The sequence below is a fragment of the Penicillium taxi genome (assembly GCF_028828555.1).
Source record: "Penicillium taxi strain IBT 34144 chromosome Unknown utg000001l_segment0_segment0, whole genome shotgun sequence".
Classification (NCBI taxonomy): domain Eukaryota; kingdom Fungi; phylum Ascomycota; class Eurotiomycetes; order Eurotiales; family Aspergillaceae; genus Penicillium; species Penicillium taxi.
In genome coordinates, this window is record NW_026643203.1 from 4,150,476 (window position 1) to 4,165,989 (window position 15,514).

The following is a 15,514-nucleotide window of genomic DNA, read 5'->3' on the forward strand; positions in this document are numbered from 1 at the left end:
AGAGCCATAAAAGGACCTCGAGATGACGAAAGTGGGAAAACTTTGAAACATCTAATCTCCTGATTCCCATTTTACGGGTAATCCATTTTATGATCGACGTCATAATCTGACTCTAAATCGAAATGAATGGGCACACGAATATCTAGGGCTGTTCATTTTGCCGAGTCAAGTCAGTAAAAAACCGGGAACTGAAATATTGTAGCCAGTGGCTATTATCTCTCAGGTCAGTGGCTAAGTAATCAAGGCAAGCAGCGGCGGGAAATTACCATTTATAATAACAAAATCAAAGTTATAGGCTAAAGCATGCGCTCGGGAGGCTTGTTCCGGAACGCGGGGAACGTGGGGAAACAAGGAAATCCTTCGTGAGAATCCCAGCCCGATTAATGCGATCCTGTTACCTAGGCAAAATAGCCCAAGAATCCAATCACACATAACTATCTATTCCGTCTTACGTTCCATGTGTCCTCATTTGAGTCTCTTGCCCCGATTATCATATCCAGGCCCCCACTCAGATGCCGACCTAATGGGTAATCATTGCGGCATATAAAAGGCTGCAGAAATCACCTCAATGAGTTTCAATCATTACTCTGCCAAGGCGGTTTTCAATTCATATTAGATACTGATTCGTCGCAATGAGTCTCGATAAGAAATCAAGCCAATCTAATTTTTCTCATAAGGAAGATATTGAGGAAGTTGAATATGTCCAAACAATTGATCCAGAGAAAGAACAAGTTGACTTGAACACTATTGAGGCTTTAGCTGCTTCAAAGGCAGCATGGTTGATTTCCATCGTCGTCTCTCTTGGCGGACTTCTTTTCGGTATGTTATGCATGCTGCAGCCTGCAAGGGGTGCATGGAATTCTCTAATCTAATGCAACATCCACCAGGCTACGACACCGGCTACATCTCTTCAGTGCTTGTGTCAATTGGCAGCTCCTTGGGTCATGTTCTCAGCTCAAATGAGCAGGAGATGGTCACATCTCTGACGAGCGGTGGTGCTCTTGTTGGAGCGGTCTTTGCCGGTCTCTCTGCTGATCGCTTTGGACGTCGTCGGCCATTGTGGGGTGCGTGTGTGGTATTTGTGATTGGTACTGTGCTCCAGACATGTGCATTCTCTGTTGCCCAATTCGCGACTGGAAGGTTCGTGGTGGGTCTTGGAGTAGGAAGTGCGGCTATGATCAGTCCTCTGTATAGTAAGTTATTCCAGCATATCAAGTCGTTGGCTTAGAACTATACTAATCATACTTGGTAGTTGGTGAATTGGCTCCGGCAAAATACCGTGGCCGCATGGTTGCATTCAACAATATGAGCGTCACATTCGGTCAGCTTGTCGCCAGCGCTCTTGGTGCCGGCTTTACCGAGGTGAAGGGCGAAGGATGGCGTGCAACTGTCGGCATCGGAGCTGTCCCAGCCATTGCACTCGCTGCCCTCCTATTTCTCTGTCCGGAATCACCCCGACAGCTTGTCTCTCGTGGCAAACTTGATGAAGCGGAAGCTGTTCTCCTGCGAATTTATCCTGGATCTACCCAAGACCAACGAAAGGCTAAAGTAAGGTCAATTGGGAATTCTCTTAGCGAGTCCTTATCAGCTATGTCCGAGGAGTCATTATGGGTGACTTTTAAACGCGTCTTCAACACACCTGCGACCGGTCGCGCTGTACTCACAGCATGTATAATAATGGCAGTCAGTCAGCTTGGAGGCTTTAACACGTTAATGTATTACGCTGCGACTATATTCTCCATCGTCGGATTTAGTAACGCCACCGCTGTTGGAATCACAGTCTCTGGAACTAACTTTGTCTTTTCAATTCTCAATCTTGTCCTTGTGGATAAGTTTGGACGCAGAATTATCTTGGTAGTGACTCTGCTTGGAATGGGATTTTGTCTGATCGTTGCTGTTGTCGCATTCCACTATATCCCTATTGATACCAACACTCTGGTCGTAGGGACCACTCAAGTCGGATGGCCTGGTACGCTGGTTCTTGTCGCTATAATCTGCTATGTGGGCTTCTACTCGTCGGGTGTTGCGACCATTGCGTGGATCGGCACAGAGCTGATTCCTCTTGAGGTGCGAGCAGTCGGAACTATGCTGGTATGTTTACTTTTTAATTCTTCGTTCAGAGTCGAGCGTGTCCGCTAATCATGAATACTTTCCAGAACACTGTTACCTGCTGGGGGACTAACATTATCGTCTCTTCCACTTTCCTTTCCATGATGAAGGCTTGGACGCCTAGTGGGGCATTTGGCTTTTATGCTGCCATCTGCTTCATTGGCTGGATATTTGTTTACTTCTTCTTCCCTGAGTGCAAGGGTATGCCACTGGAGGTTGTGCGTGAGGTCTTCAGTGACGGATTTGGAGTCAAGTATTCGAAGAAGTGGCAGAAGGAGCATAAGCATGATGCAAAAGTCGAGACAGTAGTTTTTGGTCATTAAAATACAACTGGCCTTTTTATTGAAGCTGATACCAACACAGCGGAATTACTGAAAAACTAAATTCGGACGCTAAAAGTTGAGGTTACACTTACCATGACTCAATGATAAGCTCCCGCCCCTATATATAGTTCCGAGGTAGTTTAAATCTACGGATTAATTGTAAAGGACAAAACAGTTTCCACAATGTCTGTACACTTCAATCCTCGCTCAAGAGAGGTGTACCTACGGCTTCCATCCCCACACAACCAAATCATCATCACTCCACACCGACCGGACCAAGTTGAAGAAACAGCAGCGGTCTTGACAAATATTCTCAACGACCCAGGCGTGTACCCATGGCTAGAAGGGCCACCATATCCATACCTCCATGAAAATGGTAAAGAATGGGTTTTAAGCCAGTGTAGAGCAACTGAGCCTGTTGTTAGAGCTCTACAAACAGAATTTGAAAGCAGTGTTAGTAGGGAGATCCAGCCATTCTTCGATATCTGTCCCTTCACATGTATCCGTGAGATCCAGGAAGAAGGTTGTGATGGTCATCCACTCAAGGATACCCTGATCGGTGATATCGGCCTGAGTCGGTACTTGTTCTATGAGCATCCGGTTGGAAGTGAAGAGCGTGCAGCTGCACAGCAGCGCAATAATGCGTTCCTAGCAGGAAATGAAGGGATTGTTTGGGGTCTAGGTGGTAAGTCAAGCAAATAGAAGTCAGATAGACAGCAAACATCTAACTAGGATTCAGACTTCTTGAAACCTTCACATCACGGTCATGGAATCATGACCTATGCTATGCGAACTCTCATTTCAAACTGGGGTGTGCCTCGCATGAACATCCATGATCTGAGAAGCTCAGCTTTTGTTGAGAACCAGGGTAGCTTGAAAGTGTTTGAAAAGAACAACTTTGAGAGGATCTGCACACTTAATGATTGGTCGCCAGTGTCTGAGAGCCGTGGAGGAGGTAGACGTTCCATTGTGGTTGTCAGATGGCGTGGTCCTGTATAAGCATATCATAGACAGGAATAAGATGCTAGAGCAGCCTTGGGCGACGCTAATTCAATTTTACTTACTCAACTCACCAATTTAGGATGTTACCTGCACTAAGGATAATATTCTATAGTAATTCCGGAAATCGGTATCACCACCTACACTCTTTCGCTGTTTCTCAACCCTAATGCCAAGACCCATCGATCTGTATAGATAGATAAGGCGGTGTCATCGGCAGAATCATAGTAGTGTGGAAATGCTTGATTGTGGTGTCATTTCGCAAGAAAAAAAAAGGGGGGATGACCTTCGTCTGAATCGAACCCCCGGCCAGCAAAAAATGATCAGCCCAGGGAGAAGGGAAGGACGGGCACATAGTCAGATGAGCACAAGAGAGAAGTGAGCTAAGCCACTGAGCCACTGGACTGATCGGTACAATAATTTATCCGAGCTCCGATAATATACCGGATTAACATTTCTCCGGCCATCTGAGCCTTACTTCGTGCTGGGGATGTTGAAAGCTTTCACCTAAAGTTGAGAATATAATAATTTTATTAATTTATTTACTGCAGTCTATTTTTCTTTGAAGTTCTTATTTCAAGTTATTTGAAAAAAATCTTGAAATCCTATATGCAAGGCTCTATAGTTTGATATTGAGGTTTGGAAACATCCAAGGTTCCCAAATCGCACCATTCAAATTTATACACCACCTAGGCAAGTCACGGTTTCATGATGTTTTGAACCCCGGGTCTCAGGGAAGTTGAAGCCCTGCTCCTCCGCCAACCTTTGAACTACGTACCTTTTAGGCAGTTAATAACCTCATGTTTTCAAGCTCTGGAGGTTCCAAGGTTGATTGATGACCACATTGTAACACTTTTTTTATTTTTTTTTTCCAAAGATACCTATATCCGGGGTTATGTACCTAGATACATCGTGATTTTCCCTTTTGATTCTATATACTCCACTTGACATCCAACTAGTTATTCTTACCCTGGATGATCAGGCCAAAGGCAGAATGAACAGCAAGAAATTCAACACTCATTATACAATTATATTCTTTAATCCAAATAGTATCAAAAAATATGATAAAGGAAACATTAGAAAAGGAGCCTTCACAGTAATGGTACTTAATTACTGGGTCAAAAAGTCCTCAATCTCAAACCCAACCCTCTTAAGTGATTTCTCCTCCGGCTCCCGTGGCGACCCTACAACTTTCCTGAAAATAATTGTCCTTGCATCCTGCAGTCGTATCTCGACTGTATTACCACCCGCGCGCTCTAACTCGTCACGCGTACATTCCCGAATATAGACCGTGATGTCAGGACCGACACAGGCACGCCAGAGAGATGCCATCCACTGCCAGTGGTCTAGTGGTGCGTACGAGTCGTGGATTGGGATTGAACAGGCAAAGGCATCCGCCGTTGTGAGTTGGTATCGCGGTACAATGGCGATGGGCATAATGTGATGGTGACTACTGGTTGCAGTAGAGATGAGACTAGCTTCTGAGCCGTGGTCGCTAGACTGCGCCGGAGAGTTGAGGGACATCGCGGCTGCTTTTGGGACGAGGGAACGTGGAGAGAGGCTTTGGCGTGAGTCAGATTTTGGCGTTACTATTGAGTCTATGGAGGTTGTTGAGTCTGATACTGATTTCACATATGTGATTACCTCGTCTGAGACTCGGTGCCAGGCTGAGATTGTGTTGAGGTAGTCGACTGTTGCGTCGCCCATGCCGTTTTCTGAGGGTGGCTTTACCTCTGGGCCGTCAAAAACGCGGACTTGGTACTTTGGTTCGCGCCTTAGAAGGCGCTCTAGGTATTCCACTGTGAAGTGGACGAGTTCTGGATCTGAGCCGTCTACTGCGATGACGGGGCCTCGGGTTGGGGGGTTGGAGTCGCGGAAAGAAGGGAGGAGGGGTGGTGAGATTTTGGCGAGGACTTTGATTTTGTTCAGAAATGGGATTGTCATTACGGTTGCTTCGACACTGCCGTCTTGAGAGAATGGGGTTGTGGGTGTCATTGGGGTTGATGTTTGGAGAGGGGGCAGCTTCAGGCAGCTTGGTTCTGGGGTTGTGTGATGTGATACGCTCTGGTACTGCCTGTGTGGGTAGATCATTGGGAGACGAGAGTGCTGATGCTGCAAATCAGGACGAACGCTGAATGGAGTCATCGGATATGGGGAGTCAGGACTCCTCTCTCTGTGGGTTGATAGGCCATTTTTTAAGGCGGCATGGGAGGAAAGACGACGACGCTTGAGATTTGGTGTGTGGCCACCATCAGAACGAGTATTCATCTGATCGAATCGAATTGGCTTGGGTGGCTCTTTGCTATCCTTCTCCCGCCGTATGGATACGGCCTGTGGTGGACCGGCTGATATACTTGATGAACGGAACCCTGGCCCTCCGATTGGGGTAAATGGAGTCATGGGAGAAGATGGAGGATGCATGAATCGACCACCGCAGCGGTTACAGTGGGACTTGCCAGATATGTTCTGGCTGATTCCTGAGCCTGAGACACGAGAGCTGCCATCTCGACCAGATCGACGTGGCTGATAGCGATAGCCAGGATACTGTCTGTTATGGCGGATTTTCTCTTCCTATACATCGATTAGTCTGGAACATTATTCTCGTTGCTCTTGGTTGTCCTACCTCAGCCAGTGCCTTCCATTTATTCTTCTCTTCTTCTGGAATACTCCTCCACTGGTTTCCGATAATTTTGGAGATTTCTGGGTTTGCTAGCCCTGGATTATGGTCCACGACCATTGCCTGATAATGCTGACGGTATAGAATAAAAGCTAGGAAACCAATTTAGGTATTAGCATATTATTCTCATCAGCCCAAATAAAACATGGCCCAAAGCCTCATAGAGAAAGAGGGATTAATACTAAGTAAAGGGCCACTTGCCATGCTCATTCCGTGACAGCGTGGGTATTATCGACTCACCGTTACGAGGACGAGGGACTTTCGGTTCCGGTTGGCAGAGGCAGAACTGCTCGGAGCTCTCTTTTAATGCCGTCTGTATAGGGCTGGGGCTTCCAGAGGAAGAAGATGATCGCTTCCGGGCATTTTGATTCAATTCATTCACGGTAACCATGGCGTTTCCAGGCTTGATCATCAGAGAATCTCGAGGTGATCCCACCAATGGTTTTGCAAATTTAGGCCTGCTGAAGGAGACCATCTGTTGGTGCATCTGCTGGACACCATTGGGGTGTATGTCGACATAGTTGGGATCGGGACGGTATGGTGAGCCACCGTTCGCCGGCAAATCGTTCATGATCTTATGATCCAACAGATTGCTAGGTCTGAGTTGCGTGTCATACTGCAGACCAGCAGGGTTGGGGAGAACTCGGTCATAAGACATTTATGTAAGGCAAAATATCCAGTAAAAGAGCAAGAACGGTTCAATGGAAGGCGAGATCGATGGCGCTCAAAGAAAGCAGTTGTAAAGGAAAGTATAAAAAGAATCAAAAGAACCAAGATTCAAGATTGAAGAACCGAGGGATGAAAGCAAAGATGTGATTAGGAAGGATATGATGGGTGGGAAATAAGGAGATAGAAACAAAGAGGTCACTGATAGATCTATACATCAAAATGATGAGAATGGTTAAAATCTAGGGAAACGTTTCGAGACAAAGGCCATCACCTATTTTTGCACTTTCTTTGTTGTCTTTTCTAACCCCTGTAGTGGCTTGCTTCTTTGACAATAGATGTAATAGATGTAATAGATGTAATAGATCCAATAGATCCAATAGATCCAGACTTATACTCCGTACCTTTCTCTTTCTACGTAGGTACCGTCCAAGAACGGAATAAATTGACAGTAGCATAATGTTATGTTTGAAATTAAATCTACTTAACCATGGAAATAGAATGGTGAAATAGAATGGAAATAATGGAAATTGAAGCAAACGAGATCATTGTCTTGGATTACTGTTTCCGGTAGCGGGCGTCGGTGGTTGACCGTCATTGGATTGAAGGGAGATCAACTTCGGTTCCCCGTAAAACAAAGGAAACGGGCAAACACTTTCCCTCCTCTCCATCTCTCACACCCCTGGATTATTCCTCGATTCCGCGCAAATAGCGACAAAAATTAATTATCGAACGCCAAAAAGGAATGGGGTGGAAAGGCCCAGAATGGAGTAGCCCAGAAAGAAAGATATCCCGGGTGGTTGCATGAGCCAACTCATGGCAACTACAACTCATGGTAGATGGCGCCGATGGAAACTGATGGCGGTACTGATCTCATTTCCTTGTCGATCTCTCCTAGCCTTCGATACCACGTTCAATCCTTGTTGGAGGCGTAGTACTTTGGGAAAGTACACGGGGAAAGTACTACCGTGTCCCCTGTCGGCTCCATTTCCGCATTTGGCCATCCTTGATCCTCTGGGGTCCTCTGGGGTCCTCTGGAAGTAAGAGATATCTTTTATTTCTGGGTCTTTTTTGGTCATTTCATTCATCATAGAGACAATGTCTAGCCTATCTGGCCCCATCGGGTGTGGCACTATGCGGATCCATCGCCTTCCATCTCATCCAAATTCTCGATAGATACCACCGCCGGTGCCTTGCGGTTGATCAAGACCCCATCAATTCCATGGTAGATCGCACTAGCCATAAGATGGTGGGCCGATGGTCCCAACTGCATTTCGTTCCTGGAAATTTTTAAAAAAAAGAACGGGTCAGCAGGTCCATTAGATAATGTCGACCCCACAAGAGTCACTTACCAAAAAAGATACTTCTCTGGATACGAACACGGCGTCGATTGCTTGTCCTTTGACATCATGACTTGAAGGGAGTTTTCGCTTTTGACACAGGCGTCACTGACATTGTCCCAGCCGGGATCCCGGTTGGTGCCCAGCCCAGTTTTTGTCTCGATGCCGGCTGCGTAGAACTGCCAGTCCCGAATGCGATCCAGCACAAACTCATTGGTGTCGAAAAGGTAGATGTATCCCTTTTTCCACTTGCTCGCTGCTTCTCGTAGTTTTTCGTTCCAAAATGCTACAAGCCTCACGGCATTCTTATACTCAACGTTCATAGAGTCATCCTTGAATCCCGGGAGGAAAGTCACGTCAATACCCATTGTCAGAATGATCTTGAGATCGGCGGAGCCTAGGCGATCGGAGATCGTGTCCAATTGTTTAACGAGCTTCTGAATGCGCCGCTTGACTGATTCGGTCGCTTTATCGTAGTCCTCTGACACGAGGCTCCAGACATCCCAGACACCAAATGAGACCGCAATGATGGTCTGCTCCTGACGCACTTTTTTTCCTCTGCTGTCAGGCCCTCCTGAGTATGCAGCTCAGTATCCAACCACTTCGTCACTTGGGTCTTGAAATCGGGTACGGTGGTCTGAAACAGTCGATTCAGAAGGCCCAATTCCCCCTTGTCCACTACAGAGCCCACCGACTTGCCTCTGATGATCGAGTTGGGTGTCTGTGCAAGGTTTTCCTGATAGGAAGAAGACTATTGAAAACAATCAGTTACTATTCATTGTTTCGGGTGCAGACTTGGTGCATTTCCCCGAAATGCAAGACATTCCTAACCTGACGGTAGCCGCATACTTACCATCAAACAAAGCCAATCAGTCCATGATTTTCCCTGCATTTCTTCCTTTTCATTGTCGCTCCATGAATCTCCAAACACCACTAGTCGGCGATCAAAGGTCGGAGGGGTTTCAATATCTAGTAGCACGACGTCACCAAGTTTCCGGGAAGTCAAGAACCAGGCCGAGTAGAGAACTGTAAATGCCGCGACGACGCAGAGGAAGTAGAGTCGATTAAATAAACGGATCATTATGTGCGGTGTAATGCGACGGCGGTAAAGGCCCCGATAATACAAAAGGGGTAAGGTTATTAGGCTGCAGAAAGTTGGCAGCTCATAGTACTCCGTAAGAGCGTTTCAATCGAGGCTAGGTAAAGGAGGAAGAGAAACCAGAAGATTGTAGCTTTGATAGAAATCTTCCACTACGCGGGACAACCGGGAACATCAACTGGAAACTGGAACTTCGGAACCCGGCGATAACGGGATTTAAAAAATAAAGCGGAGTACTCTTATTTTTGGAGAAATGAACCTTTCAATTTTATAGAGGCAACATGAAATATATGAGTGTTTCACAGTAGCAAGGCTTATATGCCACGCGTTCTGGTTCATTGACCTTCAGCCCGAGAGTGGAATCATCAACGTTTTGATAAGCTGTCAGTTACAACTAAAGGGGCTGTAAGATAGTGTGACATGGGGATGCAACGCCACCAACTCGAGATCTGGTGAATCATCACGTGTCTGTTCTTGGACGCGTAAGCTTGTAAGTACCACATACTGTCGTGATAATAGGGGTATTAGGAATTACTACTAGTCGTAGTCGGTATGCACTGGTAGAACTGCATCGGATTCAAGTGTCTATTATAAGGGGTTATGTCTACGTAATGAACTCTTCTCCGCCTTTTTGAAGTGTGCGTAATACCAAGTACGTAATGCCTTTTTTTTTCATGAAAATGCCAAGCCTTACTAGTCTGGATATTACTAATCGAAGTTAAATTCAATTTGTCCAAGTCCAACTATTATTGCAAGTATCCCGGATGATCGTGTTTAGCTCATGGCGTCTTAAAATAATGGATGATATGCTTATAGCATAGGAATCTACTAAGTGAGAAGGCTGGACAAGGCGCAAATCCATTTATTAGGGTCTATATGATACTGTCTCATCTGATCTAGTTGAACAATTTTTCCTGCAACTTGCATCCTTCATCCTTCTTTCACTACCTCTTAAAAGCCTCTCTCTCTCTCTCTATCGGCCCTTAAAGATCCGCTGCTTCCCACCTCAAATAACCCTTATCTGATAGACTATATTGGGAACGAGATGAATAAGTAAAACCCACAATACTAGGTCAAGTCGAGGTCGATTGAACCGATGAAAATAGTCATACTTTAGTCTTCGCTACTGAGACTACAATCATCGTTATTTTTAGCACAGGAATATTCTTTGGATGAGTAGTTTGAATCTAGAGAATCTATTGATAGTTTTTATACCAGTTGATAAAGAGATACTTAGGTCGGCCCAGAGATGGTAATAGTCGCAAGACCGACAGCAATGTTATATCTCTCGAGAAAACTCTTGATAGAGATTCTGCTTATGTTGAATGCTATGGATACCAGGAATCAGAGAATGGATATTGAAATATCGGCAGAATATACCTATAAATAACGCCATGCTCCTTTTTTTTGTCGGCTCAAGCCTTTGGTTTTCAATCGTGTAAGAGTTGAATCTAATACGGGTGGAGGACCGTAAAAAAGAAAAGAACTAAAGTTGAGATAGACTACGATGGTCCAAGGTATGGGTCTTTTGTATTCCAAGAACAACTCTTGAAGTTCACTCAGGTTATCTGAAACTGGGGAATACATCAGATATAGATGGCAAATCCAACCTACAGGATTCAGGATTTCTTCGCGATCATCGGGCGATCAATGCTTGAATCAATGCTCTAGCCTAATGCCGATAGGCTGCCTGATCAATATATCTAGGTAATGCAGTGGTACTTTCCATTCTAAAAAAATCATCTCACTTAGAAGTATATGAGCCGAAGTGAGATGATCATTATACGTCACCAATTCTTTGAGTTAACCTTCTTCCAGGTATAGTAATACTTCTTTTGCTTCAGGATGCTCCCGAAGTCCCTAACCTGGCGGGAAATCTCTGCAGAAGCATTGACAAAAATGAAAAAATTGATAAAGTCGCATATGACTCGTGGGACTTGAAAATTCTCATAGGGTTTGTGCTAATGATATCGGATTCAAAGGCGGAGGGCTCGATCAATAAGGATGGCTAAATGATAAGCTTGCTTCCGTAAGGAACTCGCTCTATATAGCGACCATATTTCTGCTTCTTGACCTCTACCTTGGACATATTGCTGTAGATATACGCTTCATCGTAAGAGCAATACTATTCATACAAGTGATATTGTGGAGCAGTTGATGTATGTCAGAACCGGAATCATTCTTTATGCTAGATCAGATCTAAAAGATCATGTATGGCCATTGTGATCTGCTTTCATCAACATTAAAGCCAATATTGATATGTAGATCTACCTATCAAGATCAAACTCAAAGAGGTTGATTCGTCTGTTGACTCCAATTAGAAAAAGTGTAGTAAATCCATCCCAATCACCACGCTAAAGAGAGCACTTCCTTATGTGACGCTGGCAAGTTTTCTTCCGCTTCCCTTGCTTATTAATATCAAACTAATCAGCAGAAAGGTATGGCAAGTAGAGCAAAAAAATGCAATAGTTGTTTGTATCCATAATGTAGAATTCAATGACGCCGGGGAATATTTTCCGACAATAAATATTTACCCTAACTAAGCCTAGTTTAGATTAGTAAGGATTGGGCATTTTCTTAAAAAAAAAAAAAAATATTACTCCCATCCGCTTTGAGCAAGATCACCTGATGAAAGAGGTGATCTGAAATCATGTGACAGGGTTAGCGACTGCTGACTGTGCAATCTTCCAAATTAGGTCTAGTTAATACTGAGTCAGCCACACACACACTCGCTACACCAAACATTTGGGAACTCGAAAAATCCACACCGAACCCTCCAACCTCACCGTCGACAATTCCCGCGCTACCGTCTTGACCGCGCAACCCCCGTCAAGATGAAGCTGAACATCTCCTACCCGGCCAACGGGTCCCAGAAGATCGTCGAGATCGAAGATGAGCGCAAGCTCCGTCCCTTCATGGAGAAGCGCATGGGCACCGAAGTCAGCACTCCCCGATTGATTTGATGCACACACCCCGATCACGAAAAATATTATCCACCACCACACAAAAAAAAACATTATCACTCAGCGCAATTATCGAGAACAAAGGGCTGATGGATTTTCTTTTACGATTAGGTTACTGGTGACTCCCTCGGCGATGAGTTCAAGGGTTACCTCTTCAAGATTACCGGTGGTAACGACAAGCAAGGTACGACGACACTCCATGATTCCCAAAATCACAAACAACATTAGTATATTGGAATTGATGAACACGATTGCTAACAAATTTTCGATTTACAGGTTTCCCCATGAAGCAGGGTGGTACGTCTTCAGTAACCGAAATCTTCAAGGGCACACACATGTCCAGAAGAAGTCACATCCAACCGCAACGCACATCAATACTCACTTATCTCATCCAGTTCTCCTCCCCACCCGTACCCGTCTGCTCCTCGCCGACGGCCACAGCTGCTACCGCCCCCGCCGCACCGGTGAGCGCAAGCGCAAGTCCGTCCGTGGTGGTATGTACTTTTCCTCATTCCAGCAATTACCTCACCAATTGACAATCTCCTTCAGCCATCACCGGTCTCGACCTCTCCGTTCTGGCTCTGTCCATTGTCAAGCAGGGTGAGGGCGAGCTCCCCGGCCTGACCGACACCGTCGTCCCCAAGCGCCTGGGCCCCAAGCGTGCCACCAAGATCCGCCGTTTCTTCGGCCTCGACAAGAAGGATGATGTCCGCAAGTTCGTTATCCGCCGTACCGTCACCAAGGAGGGCAAGCCCGAGTACACCAAGGCCCCCAAGATCCAGCGTCTGGTTACTCCCCAGCGCCTGCAGCGCAAGCGCCAGCGTGTTGCCATCAAGCGCCGCCGCTCCGAGGCTGCCCGTGAGGCCGCGTAAGTCGATTCTCCACAACCCTTCAGTGGGAGGTATTTCTGTTCACAACAATGTACTAACATTGCCTTTTAGCAACGACTACGCCAAGCTCCTGGCCAACCGTGTCCACGAGGAGAAGGCCAAGCGTGATGAGCTCCGCAAGCGGAGAGCTTCCTCCATGCGGAAGTAAATCTCCACCGCGGTGTTATGATTTCTTTCTGCGGGAAAGGGGGTTTAATGGAGGAGCTTCACGTCTCTGGGATGATTAAGGGATATTTTTTAAAAAAGAAAATTATTTCCATTGACGCGAAAAATATGTCTGATCAAAATTAAGGGCCTTGAAAAGTACTAGGGGGATCAGGTTAAAACAACATAGCAGGCGAATGGTTGATTACCCTCTTTTGTTAAACCTACCTTTTTGACTACCCTTTTTTTGAATGGAGAGCATGCAATTTCAACTGTTATTTCCAAGGCTCTTCGTAGTTCCAATTATAGCGTTGGATTTGAACGAATATCCCGGTCAATAGTCTGTTCTGCTTTCCAACCTTGAAAGGTCGTGTGAACAAAATCTAGGTCCTTCTTTGCCCCACATGCTAAATTTGACCACTTCATCTCCAGCTCGCTGCTTATACAACAATTCCAAAACTCAATGATACCTTTTTTGCGTTGATGTCGCAGTGTAACAACTTGACCTGGCTTAGTTGGTACATATATTTATACCTCACTAGCACATTTAAATCATATAGCACATGAAGACCAGATAATGGCAATGCGTGAATGGCCTCATGTTTGCGTGAGTACATACTTCGGATGTCCCACCCCATTTTCCAAGCTCATCAGTTTCAAGGCTCATACCTAGGTAGTCAACCTTAGAAGTGTCATCTTCAACTAATAAAAAATCCTGAGGACTTGAATCAAAAACTTATCTTTATATACCCAGGGATATATCCATGGATATATCAAAGACCTTGTGAAGGCATTTACCGGACGTGGGACAATTCCAAATTTCCTAGCTAGGTATAAATAAATACCTAACAGACCAAATATATAGATCCCTCAAGGTAAGTTTCTAAGGTTACTATGCAACTTCCATGGGGACAACAACAAATGCTTGTGAACACTAAAATAGTCCCTTTGCAGTACTCACAGTCCTGTCTTTTGGTTCAACAAGTGATTTCTCCTGTATCGTTTGTCGGCATTGCTCCAAAGCCCTGTTGATTGAGGTGTTAAAACTCTTTCTCAACTTTTTAACTGATCTACGAGATAATATCGAACTTCTCTTCGATAGGAATGAGGATGTGTCCGACTTGCTCAAATTCTGTCTGATCCTGTCAAGCGTCATCTGTTTGAGTCTTTTACCCTGAGTAGTGTGATCGGTCTCCTCAACTCTCCATTCTGAGGGCGAGATCTTTGCCCTGGCTTCAACTTTGCTAAACATGTGAGTACTTCGTGTAGAGCGAAGCGCTCCATCTGCTAGGGACTTATCATTGCCGCATTAGCAGTAGGCCTATGATGGAGAAAATGCCCATACTCACGACAAAGGACAAGGGACCTCGGGATTCATGGAGCTCAAGTCTCCACACCTTGTCCCCGAGGAAATCGCTATCAAAATTGTAAGATTTAAATTGACCCTGCAACTCCATTTACATTTGCCAAAATAGACCGACAGAAGTGCTATTGACGGTTCACTGACAGCAAACGAGGCTCCAATAATGTAACTTGAGGTTCTTCATCAGTCGTAAGTTGTCGTAGGAAGATCATCATGCTCTATAAGCCCGAAAAGAGGAACCTCAGCGCATCTTGAGCGGTTCAAGACGCAGTGAAAGGCAAGAAGAAAGGCGGTTCATGACCAATACTGGAGCTAAATCAAGCATCCAAATTCGCATTCCTCGAATTGCAAATGGTCGAAGCCGATCCCTCCAGAATGGGCGACCCAGAGTACCCTGGAAGAACCTGCTGTCATCGCCATAGAGAAAACCTACCGCTTGATCCTAGTGAGTGAGAGGAAGCAGTGGCGTTCATGCCCAGGCTTTTATCTGCGGAAATAGGAAGAAATGATTCCTTTACCGCGTTGATTATCCTTCTGTCGTTCCGCCCATGCTGCAAAGGTGTTAATACTTGTCCATATTGGTGAGATCGAGGAAACCAAGCTGCGTCAGATTCGGCGTTTCGATCGAGATGTTCCCAGTCAGAAGGCGAGCTGGGGGCGCATCATGCGACCAGATAATGTACCGAAGATCACGAATGAATTTCGTCTCGAACCTTGAAACATGCTTTTGCTCGTACCTTTGGGATATTGGGCACAATTTATACAACAGAGCGCGGTCAACGTCACTATGTAACTTATTGCCGAACACGCGCCATTTTCGGGTTCATGATGCATCTCTGTGCTTTCATTTCCAAGGTTCAATTCAATGTTCTATTTCATTTGATTTCTCAACAAGGATGTAGCTCTAAGGATATTGAAACCTTTGATGTTAAAAGAAAGCA

General features: G+C 45.4%; 5 protein-coding genes across 5 annotated transcripts; 3 read left to right on the forward strand and 2 right to left on the reverse strand.

The window, feature by feature from the left end:
* Positions 1-632: 632 nt before the first annotated feature.
* On the forward strand, positions 633-2,432 carry N7495_001485 (myo-inositol transporter; the record flags this gene model as incomplete). The annotated part of the gene is made up of 4 exons (XM_057204155.1): positions 633-819; positions 888-1,193; positions 1,253-2,091; positions 2,121-2,432. 4 exons carry the CDS (start codon positions 633-635, stop codon positions 2,430-2,432), a joined length of 1,644 nt encoding a protein of 547 aa, XP_057068228.1.
* A 183-nt stretch (positions 2,433-2,615) lies between these two features.
* Positions 2,616-3,431, forward strand: N7495_001486 (GNAT family N-acetyltransferase; the record flags this gene model as incomplete). Its single annotated transcript, XM_057204156.1, has 2 exons — positions 2,616-3,117; positions 3,172-3,431. 2 exons carry the CDS (start codon positions 2,616-2,618, stop codon positions 3,429-3,431), a joined length of 762 nt encoding a protein of 253 aa, XP_057068229.1.
* Positions 3,432-4,541: 1,110 nt separating this feature from the next.
* On the reverse strand, positions 4,542-6,766 carry N7495_001487 (putative HMG box transcriptional regulator; the record flags this gene model as incomplete). The annotated part of the gene is made up of 3 exons (XM_057204157.1): positions 4,542-6,002; positions 6,055-6,200; positions 6,349-6,766. The coding sequence occupies 3 exons, from the start codon at positions 6,764-6,766 to the stop codon at positions 4,542-4,544; spliced, it is 2,025 nt and encodes a 674-aa protein (XP_057068230.1).
* A 1,140-nt stretch (positions 6,767-7,906) lies between these two features.
* On the reverse strand, positions 7,907-9,195 carry N7495_001488 (uncharacterized protein; the record flags this gene model as incomplete). Its single annotated transcript, XM_057204158.1, has 4 exons — positions 7,907-8,054; positions 8,127-8,606; positions 8,663-8,865; positions 8,968-9,195. 4 exons carry the CDS (start codon positions 9,193-9,195, stop codon positions 7,907-7,909), a joined length of 1,059 nt encoding a protein of 352 aa, XP_057068231.1.
* A 2,852-nt stretch (positions 9,196-12,047) lies between these two features.
* On the forward strand, positions 12,048-13,214 carry N7495_001489 (40S ribosomal protein eS6; the record flags this gene model as incomplete). Its single annotated transcript, XM_057204159.1, has 6 exons — positions 12,048-12,152; positions 12,288-12,360; positions 12,453-12,473; positions 12,572-12,670; positions 12,726-13,044; positions 13,118-13,214. The coding sequence occupies 6 exons, from the start codon at positions 12,048-12,050 to the stop codon at positions 13,212-13,214; spliced, it is 714 nt and encodes a 237-aa protein (XP_057068232.1).
* Positions 13,215-15,514: the final 2,300 nt, after the last annotated feature.